At 47.8% G+C, this 13,527-nt stretch overlaps 1 protein-coding gene across 5 annotated transcripts in view; it reads right to left on the bottom strand.

Moving 5' to 3' along the window:
* Positions 1–12,620, bottom strand: part of nrxn3a (neurexin 3a) — a 199,108-nt gene extending 186,488 nt beyond the window's left edge. For all 5 annotated transcript variants that reach the window (XR_003976788.1, XR_003976789.1, XM_030356758.1 and 2 more), the window contains exons 1-2: positions 12,356–12,620; positions 3,689–4,920 (exon numbers count right to left, since the gene is read on the bottom strand). Coding sequence is in view for 3 of the 5 variants with exons in the window: in XM_030356758.1 (XP_030212618.1) it covers positions 3,689–4,385 (697 nt within the window). In the remaining 2 variants the exon portion in view is untranslated. The remainder of the gene's footprint in view (positions 1–3,688; positions 4,921–12,355) is intronic.
* Positions 12,621–13,527: the final 907 nt, after the last annotated feature.

The raw sequence follows: 13,527 nt of genomic DNA, 5'->3' as shown, positions 1-13,527 counted from the left end.
TATTATATATAATTCAGTATATTGTGCTGTTTTTTGAAAGAGATTTTCCTGATATTTTAAATGATGAATGGTGAAGACAGACAATTTAGATGTTTCATATCCAGAGATTATAGAACCATTATTGCTTATCTTAACATTTTAATAACTACGTAACTAATAATTGATATAGTACGTCAGATATGTTTAATGTATGCAACTTTAACACTTATCTTTAACCTCTAAAAATTAATTGCATGGTAGATTGACAAAATGTACTCCATCCATCCCTTATCACAATAGATCCAACATACACTTTTTGGAAATCCTCACATCTCCCATGTCTAATGTTTAATGACTGCACTGGAACCAGTTATTATGGTATTTTAATGTGAAATGCAGACGGTTCTTTCTTGAAGCAATACTCCTCCATCGACTTATTAGTCCACATTCAACTGACACATAGAGCATGCTTCAACGTAACCAATATTTTTTATATTTTGACTTTGTACACACTTAGTGTCTCCGCCAGTCTACTCCCTAAAGCAACGCATTTCATTATAGCCCCAACATTTAAGATATAATATGGAAGATGTAGGCTTACACCATGACTATCCTTTTTGCATTTTGGTGCATTCCTATAGTAAGGATTCTCTCTCCTTCTCCGTGTATTTGTATCTCTCTCCGTTAACGAGGAGCTCTGGTCATCCAACGCTGAATAGTGTCCAGCCTCATTACGCACGGTTATTTATCCCGGGCTGTTTTTAGCTCCCTGCCTCCACGGCTCTTATCTGCGCAGCGCAGCGGGCCCACAGGCCGGGAGGAGCGGGAGGAGCGCGAGGGGGGAGGCGGGAGCAGACATAAGTCAAACGGGAAGAAGACTGTGCTCCTGTCGTGGAGGCTGTAAATCAAGTGCAGGGAAAACCACCGCGCCGGGCGACCAGCAGCACATCACGGAGCGCTTTGTGCCCCAGCACCAGCCGGGGAGAGCTCCCTGTTCAGGTGCGAGTCCGTTGGAGGGGCCTGGGTGGATCAGCCCCCCCCCCCCCCCCCTAAATCTGTTGCATCTATTCAAACATGTTCATCTTAAAGTCAACATTGTGTTATTCGTGGTGAGTTCATAGATTAGGGGGAGTTGGAGTTGGTGCTCGTGGTGATATTGGTGGCTGTTGAAGCATGGGTGAGTTTACAGTTTACTGTAAACCACACATAAAATGCAAGTCGACTGACACACATCATAGAAACGTTTATAATATATAATAGATAGATTAATTATTTTCACGTGTTTTTCCATCGCATTCATCGTGCCATTTGCTTTGTCGTCATAAACCCATCGTCCACAGAGGATTATACAGGGTGCATGCTAGCTACCTTTCTAAATTGTATCTGCATGGAAAGACAACCACAGGAAGGGGGGGGGGGCTGGACACGCGAAAAGCAGAAGCTCAACCTCAGCCGGTGGAACATCATTTAACATAGAGTCATCAGAAAGGAAGCAGAACGACTGAGCGACACCAAGTGAGAGGAAAATAAAAAAAGGGACACCCACCCCATCCCTCCCCCACCCCTCTCCCATCAAAGCAGAGGAGCACTTTGAACCAGACAACATTTAGACAATGTAATCTGCACTTGCAGATTGGCATCCTTTCACTGTTCCACACCAGATCTGCTGTCGTGCCCAACCGGATGCAAACGATGCACAGTTTAGAGTGCCAAGGCTAAACCTAACCCTAACCCTAACCGTAACAGTTTAGAGATTCAGGGTAAGCCAACTCCTGATTCATCATAACGGGTAAAAAAGGACAAGCCCAAAGATGAATCGCTGATCAAACTACAGACTACAGCATTCCTTCCCTGCCTGTGCGGTCTCATCCACTTTACAGGATATGTGTCATAGCTAATTACACAATATCCCAGGAGGGAGGATCAAGGTTTAATCTGAATTTGTCCTCATCTATGCATTTGTAAATTAACATGCAGGTTTGGGAACAGCCTCCCTTTGCTAAAATATTATCAAATAAATGGAAATCAAAGTTGGTGAATATCCAGTACGTTAAAGGCATTTTTTTAATTCCTCTTTGGGGAGAAAATGAATAGGGGGGGAGCTAGCAAAAGTTATTTAAAAAAAGAAAATAGAAATCAATTTTGGTCCATGCCGGAACCAGCTGTATTGTGATTGAATCAAAGCTGGAGCCTCCGCAGCACAAAAGGATGTGATTTGAACACCTGCCATCTTATGATTGGGTGAAGAAAAATGGGCTCAGAAAGCCCCCCCCTCTGTAGGCGTCCTTATCAGCGCCTGCAGGACCGACGCCATTAACCTGCCCCCCCCCGGGCCGACACTGCTGAGATTAGCTGTTTGATTCTTTACAGCCCAGAGTCTGTCGGCTCCACGTCTACAAGTAGACCTTCATCACGGGCACACAGGGAGTATAACACAACTATAACGTATCGCTATGACGACCAAGGAGACTTTCAAAGTCAAACCGTTTCAGAGACCCAGAAACCAGCAGCAGGAAACACTTCCTGGACTAAAAGCATCTGGAGACATTTTCTAAATGCATCACAGTGGTTTTTTCTCCTCAAAATGTTAAACATCATTCCTTTAAGACGATGCTTCCTGTGAAATGATATTAGCGAATCACACGTCGCCCAGGGGATGGGCGGTCTCAGTGATAATGCTGAGAGTCCTTAAAATAAGGTAAACCAATGGGACTGCCGGTCTCACTCATCATGCTCACCTAAGGGAGGGTAACCCAATGGGACGGGCGGTCTCACTCATCATGCTCACCTAAGAGAGGGTAACCCAATGGGACGGGCGGTCTCAGTGATAACGCCCACTTAAGGGAGGGTAACCCAATGGGACGGGCGGTCTCAGTGATAACGCCCACTTAAGAGAGGGTAACCCAATGGGACGGGCGGTCTCAGTGATAACGCCCACTTCAGGGAGGGTAACCCAATGGGACGGGCGGTCTCAGTGATAACGCCCTCTTCAGGGAGGGTAACCCAATGGGACGGGCGGTCTCAGTGATAACGCCCACTTCAGGGGGGGTAGCCCAATGGGACGGGCGGTCTCAGTGATAACGCCCACTTCAGGGGGGGTAGCCCAATGGGACGGGCGGTCTCAGTGATAATGCCCACTTCAGGGGGGGTAACCCAATGGGACGGGCGGTCTCAGTGATAATGATCACTTAAGGGAGGGTAACCCAATGGGACGGGCGGCCTCAGTGATAACGCTCACTTAAGGGAGGGTAACCCAATGGGACGGGCGGTCTCAGTGATCATGATCACTTCAGGGGGGGTAGCCCAATGGGACGGGCGGTCTCAGTGATAACGCCCACTTCAGGGGGGGTAACCCAATGGGACGGGCGGCCTCAGTGATAACGCCCACTTCAGGGGGGGTAGCCCAATGGGACGGGCGGTCTCAGTGATAACGCCCACTTCAGGGGGGGTAGCCCAATGGGACGGGCGGTCTCAGTGATAACGCCCACTTCAGGGGGGGTAACCCAATGGGACGGGCGGCCTCAGTGATAACGCCCACTTCAGGGGGGGTAACCCAATGGGACGGGCGGCCTCAGTGATAACGCCCACTTCAGGGGGGGTAACCCAATGGGACGGGCGGTCTCAGTGATCATGATCACTTCAGGGGGGGTAACCCAATGGGACGGGCGGTCTCAGTGATAACGCCCACTTCAGGGGGGGTAACCCGTACCTTCGTTGCAGAAGCGGCCCTTGTACTCGGTCTTGGAGCAGTCGCAGTAGGGCTCCCGGTCCACCACCAGGCAGCTGCCGCCGTTCTCACAGCGGTTGACCGTGCAGCGGCCCTCCGACTCCAGCGCCACCCGCAGGCTGCCCAGCAGCACGGGCTCAGAGCTGCCGTACGTCAGGTCGGCGACCGCCCCGCGGAAGGGCGCGGCGTCGCGGACGGTGGGCAGCGTGAGGGCCTCGGGGCGGATGTCCTGGGGCACGCCTCCCAGGAACAGGTCGCTGACGATCTTCATGTACTGCCGCTGGGGCCGCACCTCGTCCGCCTTGGCCTGGCCGTCCAGCACCAGCGCCGTGCGCAGGTTGAGCCGGCTCAGCGCGGCCAGGTGCCAGCGGCCGTCGTCCACGCGCCGGTCCGACACCACCGCCGTCTCGGCGCAGTCGATGCTGAAGCGCAGCCGCAGCCGTCCCTCCGCCACCGCCAGCTGCAGGTAGTCACAGTAGCCGCCGTCGTCGAAGTAGAGCAGCAGCGCCTCCGAGGCGCCGGTCTTGAAGCGCAGGCTGAGGTCGCCGCGCGTGCTGGCGTCCCAGCGGAGGTAGCGCGCCCACTGGCCCGAGGTGCCCAGGAACTCGAGGCCCGAGGCCGCGCCGAGCAAGGCGCCCAGGACGGTCTGCAGCCTCAGACAAAACGCCAGGACGTCCATGTTGTGGCAAGGGATGGCAGAGCAGAGCGTAATCCCGCTAGGTCTGTTAGCATGGAACTCTGGTCACTGAAGTCGGATCAAATTAGATCCCGTTTGTGAAGTTACTATCCAAAGATATATCCAAAAGTATGTCCACAGAGATATAGATATATATATATATATATTTATATACACACTTAGTGTAATTTATTTTAAAAAAAATAGGTATTTATTCAGTGGGACGGGGGGGAGAACAGTCTTTGTCGTTAACAGTCTTAAGGCCATTCACAGGAGCAGAGGGCCCAGGCGGGTTGGGGCCAACGGAGGCTTGAGGGAATGTGTGGCGAAAGGGAAGGGCAGAGGAAAGGAGAGGCCGGGAGAGAGAGGAACAGAACGGAGGGCTCCTGTCCAGGTTGGGCTCTAAAGCAGATTGAGACTCATGGTGCAAGGTCTGATGAGGAGGACTCCGCTGGCTCTCTGGGGAGCGGTCTCCTTCATGTTGTCACCTGGGGACTGGGCTTCATGGGGGTTCTTCTGGCCTCCATCCGTTCCATTACTGTCAGAGACGGGACGAGGAGAAAGGGGTTATCTCATTGCATTGTCGTTTGCATTGATTTTACATCACGTCATGAATCACATAGTGGGACTGTTCCTGGTGCACATTGACCGGGAGGCTCTCAGGGCTGATTGTGACCAGAGGGTAGCTCCATGCACAGGAAGATATATTCATGAATCACACCCCTGTGACTCAGATTATCATACGTTTGTCGTCGACCGTTGTATGTTGATGAATAGTTAAAATATTTAATGTTGGAAATATTGCTGAGCAGCTGTCAAGAAAAGTGCCGTACACCTTGTCAATCAAAATGGAAAACCAGATTGTGTTACTAAATATACATTTGAATATATGCAATGGTTTTTTGGTCATTGTTATGCGCAGATAAGGCAAATTGTAGCTGGACACCCAACTTAATTACGAGTTGCGCTGATTTTCCTCTCTTTTCCCCCCCGTTTCTCCCCTCAGTAAAAGGTTGTTTAGAGCTATCAGTCATCTGCTAGGAAAATTAGTCTCATTATTCTCATGGCAGCGCATGACTATCAATCAGCCAGGCTCAGACCGCCTTTATCTGATGGCCAGGGTGAATGTTCTGCTTTCTGCTGAATACACATTACTGAGAGAGAGAGAGAGAGAGAGAGAGAGAGAGAGAGAGAGAGAGAGAGAGAGAGAGAGAGAGAGAGAGAGAGAGAGAGAGAGAGAGAGAGAGAGAGAGAGAGAGAGAGAGAGAGAGAGAGAGAGAAGGTGGATTCTGAATAATGAATATATAGGTGGATTCTGAATAATTAAACGCTAAGATTCTTGTCAAAGACGTAACTTGTCAATAAGTGCTGGAGACATTGGCTTGTGGTTGGTTATATACAGTGCGGTGAAATAATAGCTTTACTTGTGTTACAATTTTGAGGTAAACAGATTACTTGGGCCAATCATCTTTATATTTGTGTATTCTGTTGAGGTGTATTGAAGACATATATGATTTTTCAAAGGACAATCTCAGCTCCTCTGTTATGTGTTGGCTGAAGATCTTTTGTAATTTTTCCAATTATAATCTCATACATTTTATAATTTATTTTGAATGGGGATGTGATATGCTTTTAAACGTTACTTCCATGGAAAAAAACGAAACATTTTGCACAACGCTCCAAAATCAAGCAGTATTTTTTTAGCGTTTATTTAAGATTGGGTAATAACGTTTTCATCCTAACCCTAATTATGATGACAACATTAATACATTAATTAACAGATTCTAGATTTTGGTATCCAATTCATTTGTTCAAAATCATTCATAGTTGGTTTCCAATGTTTCCAACAGCTTTAAACAACGTAAGGCAATGAACTAAATATATAGGCCTAGGCCCCTCCCTTTACTATGGCCTATTTAGGAGGATCTGTTTGAGATTTTGTTGTCACTAAATGTGCATTTCTAGTAAAAAATAAGAAAAAGAGAAAATTAAAAAAATTAAAAGAATAAATGTATTTTCATATCCGTGTCGCTAACCTATAGGCTACCCCACCTCCAGATCTACGACCCATTCCGCTCTCCGCCCCGACTCAACCATATAGAAGATGTGACCGCAACACAAAGAGCAGTTCATGTTCCAAGTGGACCCGTACGGAGCGTCAGCTAATAATCCCCCGTTTAGCAGCCAGAGGCCTCAAAACACCTGGACAATAGAGCAGAGACGCAGCTGAACTGGACCCAGCCGACCACAGCGACACGGCCGCTCCGGCCCACTCGGCACTCGCATACGGCTTGAGCGAGAGAGAGAGGGAAAAAGCACGCACGGAGAGAGAAAAAGCACGCACGGAGAGAGAGAGAAAGCACACAGAGAGAGAGAGAGAGAGAGAGAGAGAGAGAGAGAGAGAGAGAGAGAGAGAGAGAGAGAGAGAGAGAGAGAGAGAGAGAGAGAGAGAGAGAGAGAGAGAGAGAGAGAGAGATGCAAGAAGACAGATAGAAAACACACACACACGCACGCAAGCGCCGATTAAAAGGAACGCGAGCAGAAAGAATGGACTTGTGGACAGAGAGATTTGTTATATATCCGATGCTTCTTCCTAAAACACTAAGACTTTTCGTGTTTTACTTCAATGTGCAAGAGAGAGAGAGAGAGAGAGAGAGAGAGAGAGAGAGAGAGAGAGAGAGAGAGAGAGAGAGAGAGAGAGAGAGAGAGAGCACATTTTGAAACGGCCCTTAGGCGTGCTTGTTCATTTTACAAGCTAACCAATGTACATTTGTAATGTTACATGCTCATAGCCAGTGTGTGTGTGTGTGTGTGTGTGTGTGTGTGTGTGTGTGTGTGTGTGTGTGTGTGTGTGTGTGTGTGTGTGTGTGTGTGTGTGTGTGTGTGTGTGTGTGTGCCTGCCTGCCTGCCTGCGTGCGTGCGTGCGTGCGTGCGCGCGTTGTTCTTTTGTTGCAGCACAGACGAGCAAGGGGAAAAGAGAGAAGCAAGGGTTAAAAGGCTAAATGGCGCGATCATTGTTCTCATGAAAAGGCTTCATCTGACGCACCCACAGGGACAAACACGCCAGGCACGCAAACACACAGACACACGCGCACACGCGCACACACACACACACACACACACACACACACACACACACACACACACACACACACACAAAAGGCAGCAGAGTGTAAATCAGGAGGATAATAGGGAAGTATGTGTTCAGTGTGTACACATGTGTGTCTCTCTCTCTATTTATCTCCATATGTGTATGGAATTGTGTATTTATCGGTATGATTGTGTGTGTGTGTGTGTGTGTGTGTGTGTGTGTGTGTGTGTGTGTGTGTGTGTGTGTGTGTGTGTGTGTGTGTGTGTGTGTGTGTGTGTGTGTGTGTGTGTGCTAATAAGAGTGCCACTCCTGTAGGCCCTTGTGTTCAAACGGAAGTACCTCGCCAGCAATTTTTCAGCAGGTGCCCTGATTACACACTTCTCATTGGAATCATCAGCAACACACACACACACACACACACACACACACACACACACACACACACACACACACACACACACACACACACACACACACACACACACACACACACACACACACACACACACGGGCACAAGCCAGCCTGACTGACCGCCCACATTACGGGCACACATATAAGCTCTGCGTGTGCACGCAGAATACAGATACAAAATGTCCTCCAAAGCAAATAGATGGATGATGGAGTCGAAGACACAAGCAGATGCAATGCAAATATAATGCAGCAAACACACACACACACACACACACACACACACACACACACACACACACACACACACACACACACACACACACACACACACACACACACACACACACACACACACCTGTGCGAGCATACAAAAAAGTGCTAACCTGGGAATATATAAAAATAAAACGCCCATTACAATAAGTCCTGTTAAATAAGTCTGTTGAAGCCATAGTTGCAGGCAAGGCAAATGCTAAGCGCAATAGCGTTGGCAAAGGTATAAGCGAGCTAAAGAAAAAGAGATAATTCCTATGATGGTAGCATGATGGGAAAAAGACAGAGGGGACGGGGTGGATAGGGGGGGTGGGGGGGACGTTCCGCCTCATCCGATCCCACTCATGCATTCCCACGGAGGCGTAGCCGTTCAGACACCCGAACACCGCCCTCCACTTCGCTCCTTCCCGTCGTTTTTTCAGGTCAGGAACACACGTGCCCAATTCTCGCACTAAAGCCAGGATAACCGACGCACACCTACGCACAAGCGCAGGTGTGCTTATAGGGGCCAATAGAAAAAAAAGACGCAAAAAAAAAACTATGAAAATAGAGACACGTTTTATTTTATCATTACTTATTTCATTATTCATTTTTTGGGTTTTATTTTCTGTACATTATTTCGCCTTAATTTCTGTCGGGCGCACAGACGCGGGCACAGCGGTGGCACGGCGCGGGCACAGCGGTGGCACGGCGCGGGCACCGAGCAGCTCCGCAGAGACACACCTCTTCCTCCCGACAGCTTTCCGGTGCAGCACCCCTTCCCAGCATTACATCATCACCCGTTCAGAGTCACCCGCCACCTCACACCGCCACTAGGCCCCCTCTCACCGGACCTCACCGAGCCGTACCGCACCCCGTCAACTCACAACGCACCCCTCCACCATACCCCGCCCCGCCACCACGGCACCCCGCCACTCCGCCACCTCACACTGCACACCGCACCGATCCGCAAACCGTGCCGTGCGTCCGGCCCGCCTCAGGGACCACAACGCCCGGCACCCTTCAGGCTTACCCGTGGTTTTCTCTGGACGTTTAACCCAAAACGTGTTCTTATTTTTTATGTTTGCATCGTGCTGTATATATATATATATATATATATATATATATATATATATATATATATATATATATATATATATATATATATATATATATATATATATAAAATGATTAAATATTATAGGATTAGGGGATACATTTGGCTGGGAATAGGTTTTGGAAATAACTGGTGTTATAGGCTAGTCACTGCTGTAGTATTTTGCGTCAAGGTTTTGAAGCTGGTATAGGCTATTTTTTTTATTTGTATATGTTGTGCACTCAACATATATACATGTATTATAATAAATCAAAAAATAATAATATATAACGTTATGTTTGAAGATATTTGATACATTATCAGACCGACATTTAAAACCCTAGGCCCATATGAGTCCCAAGCTATAGTGGGCCTATATAGGCCTTTATCATCCAGGCCACACATTAGAATTAATTATAAAGCATCGCAATTACCTGACAATAACGCAAAGTAGCCCTAAGTACACGAAATAAAGGAGAGAAATTAACACCGACAGTAAAGCAACGATAATATCGAGTGGACACCGACACCCCGGCCGGACTGTATATTACCTTTACCTTGAGAGCACTGTTCTGTACGCTTCATTTGTCCGCACAGTTTATCGCCTGCCAAACAGAATCCCCCTCACACACATCTGTACCCCGCCCAGAATCACACACATCTGTACACACCGCCCAGAATCAAACATCTGTACACCATCATCTGTGAAGCCTCCACCGGCTCCCAGCCATCAAACGCTATTCCCCCCTTTAGTGCAGAATGAGATCATTTTCAGAGTAACCGCATGTAGGCCTAGACACGCATTACAACTGGTGCAAAAAAGACCGCATAGCCCCCCATTGCCCCCCCCCCCCCCTCCCCCCGGACACACCCGCGCCTCATTCGGCTTTACAATCAGCCCCTGGTTTCTTTTCGTGACATTTCCCCCTCGCGCTGTTCTTATTGTGTTTTAGTCAACATATTATTATCATTTCATCCATTTACAGGCTGGCGCTCATTTCACCGTAACCATGCAACAATACAATAAAACATAAAATCACAAGGAAACCTAAAAGGAAGCTTCCTTATGTGGGGGTCGACACAATATTAATATTTTATTGACGCAAATAAAAATAAAAACAATAAAAAAAACATGCTGCGTCGTCGAGCTCGGAGAGTGGACGGTGATGTTCGATCAGATCCCGTTGGGCCTCGCGGCTCACGTGGGCCACGCCCATCTGGTGAAGCCAATTCCGCCGCTCGAATAAAGCCTGATTAGGACTTTCCTCTGCATACACTTACCAGAAAGCTCTAATCCTATTACCATCCCATCCGACACATCGAATGTGCATTACTATGATAAATAAAATGAAAGTGTCACCGCTTGCTGTGTTTATTAGAAATACAATAGGCCTGTATTATTGCAACGCAGAAATGGGCCTGAATTATAATAGGAACGACGCCGAGGTTGACTATATTGTTACCCATTTTACATAATACGCCTATTTCCAACGTGTGCGCATTATCCACCAGACACCAAACCCCATTACACACACACACACACACACACACACACACACACACACACACACACACACACACACACACACACACACACACACACACACACACACACACACACACACACACACACACTTCCAATACTAAGATTCCCAGTAATGGTCATCGTGCATTGTTTTGAGGTCCAACTGTGACCCCAGCCCATTTGAACGATCCTCAAAGTGCATCTTCTGGCACATTCCTGCCACGTTTAATTCGGTTTGTTTTTAAAGTTGACATGTCAATCTGTAGGATTAAGTCCTTCGTGTGCAGACGAGTCGGATCGCATGAGGCTCAGGTCCTCCTCGGCGGTCTACTCCCTCCGGGGCGCCGTCGGGTCGGAACAGATTCCGACCTTAATAGTCGTCTGTTTTTATCACTGCTTTCATCCACATGATCGCCATTTTTGCCCGTATTAATAATGCGAAAACATTTTTAGTGAAACGTGGATGGATTGGCCCTCGGAGGAGAAAAAACGTCTGAAGAATAGTTCGATGTTGAGGAGCCCTGCAAGCTCCGTCGGGTCGTTTATTTCTTTGCCAGCTTGAATTCGCATAGTGCATGAAATATGTCTGCCGTTTCTAAATAAAACGTATTTTTTTTCCCACACATGTTTAAACGAGCAATGGAACGCATTGTTTGCACTATTGCGCATCGTGCTAATCTGCTCGACGGGGAAGGTCACGTCCATATGATTCCATATAAATGTAATATTAATGTAGAGGCCTTTACGCTCACATATACACGGCATGATCAGTAAACACGCGGGGACTGCAGTAGATATTTCGGAGGCTATGATCTATTTTTTGTCATACACAGCCCAAACCACATGGATGCGGCTGACCGTGCGCGGATACGTCGTCTGGTGAATGTGTTTACCTCTGCGCCTGCCAACCATCCCCGGACACTGGACACCGGTCACCGGACACCGGTCAACGGACACCTGCCTCTCTGATGGATTATTCAGCAGCCTACCTTTGAGGCTAGAACGCACCTTGAGGAGGCTGTTTCATGTCGGCAGCTTAAGGCGTTTGTTTTTATTCGCATGTCGACAATATAACAGAACATGGACGTGGAGTCCGTTTTTGGGGTCTCTGTACTGATAATGATAATTCAGATGATTAACGTTGTCTTTAGGGACCGGGGCGACAGCGGGAGGAAAGTGAGGGAAGGGTGTGTGTGTGTGTGTGTGTGTGTGTGTGTGTGTGGGGGGGGGGGGGGGGGGGGGGGGGCACCGGTGACCAGTTTATTTAGCCGAAATGGCTTACTTTAAAGAATCCCATTGCGTATGTAGGCAATTGTTAAATGTCTCTTGAGATACGTGTTGTTCTAATGAGTTTAGTGATTTAAATGACCGCAGTGCGAGAGGCTCCAGTGCCTCGGTTGAAGGTGTTTCGTTTGGCAGCAGCAGCGAGACTGTCCCGAGTTAGCGCCATACCTGTGCGTAAAATCTGCATTCAAACCAGCCTACACTGGCTTCCCTCTGCGCCGCGGGTCCTTTAGTGAAACATACCATATAGGCTGGGAACGGGGACACTGTTAACACTCATGTACCACAGACAAGTTTATAGAAGACACACACTGACCTCAGCACCGATGGATCAAGAAAGAAAAAGACAGTGCATAAAATCCCAGGGGTAACTCCAGTGATCACAGTCCAGCGTTAAACAACAAAACAAAGCCTGCTGTGTCTGTTCCTTTTCCTCCAAAAACGACAAGGTCCTCAAGTACCGAGATGTTCATCACACGGAGAGCCTCGCTAGATGCGACTGGCTGCTGGACAGGAATGCACACAAACGCACACACAGACACACACACACACACACACACACACTCACACACGTACACACAGAGCGCTCGGGTCCGCCCTCTCCTGGCACAGCACGCGCCATTTAAAGGCGTAGTCTAGTGGACACACTCGGACTTACACCCCTTACACACACGCGCGTGCGAACGCACAAACACACACAGACACACACGCCACTTTCACGCACGCGCGCACACACGCAAACACACACACACACACACACACACACACACACACACACACACACACACACACACACACACACGAACACACACACGCGCAGGCAGACAGTCATTTAAAAAAGCGCCCAGACATGCGGCCATAACGTGATGGAGCGTTCAGGGATTTTGATACGTTGGATTTCTTGATTCACATCACCAAGAGGAAAACCTACTTTTGGGAGGGTATTATTTTGCGGAGGCCAAAAGGGAAATGGTGGGAACGAGGGAAGGGTGAGAATTAAGGAAGGGGGTGGGGGGGGGGGGGGGGGGGGTCCTACAAAATCCTTGTTTGGTTGATGCAGGCCTCTGGTCGCCTTCTCTCTGCCGTTGGGAGATGCACAGGGCGCTGTCCGAGGTGCTGAAGTCGCTTGGCGTTTTATTTTCTTTCGTTCTTTTACTAAAATTTGCTTGATCTTGCTGGGGATTAATTGGATATACGACGGTTATTTTGCATAGGCCAAATGGATATCCAGCTACATATCACTTTAATGTTTTGCGAAAAGTCTATATCCAACAATACACTGCCATACGTTAAATGTATATATATATATATTATATTTTTTATTTTATACTATTTAAGCAACCAACCTAAAAACATAGATCTGCCATTTTTAAAGGAATATAATATTTGATCAATTTAGTTGATTATGGAAAATCTTGGCGAAACATCTGCTGCGCCTGGATGAAATCGTGTGGATAATTCATTCAAACTTTTTTTTTTTTTTACATT

This window comes from Gadus morhua, chromosome 5, assembly GCF_902167405.1.
Source record: "Gadus morhua chromosome 5, gadMor3.0, whole genome shotgun sequence".
Classification (NCBI taxonomy): Eukaryota; Metazoa; Chordata; class Actinopteri; order Gadiformes; family Gadidae; genus Gadus; species Gadus morhua.
This window is presented reverse-complemented; position numbering and strand designations above follow the sequence as displayed.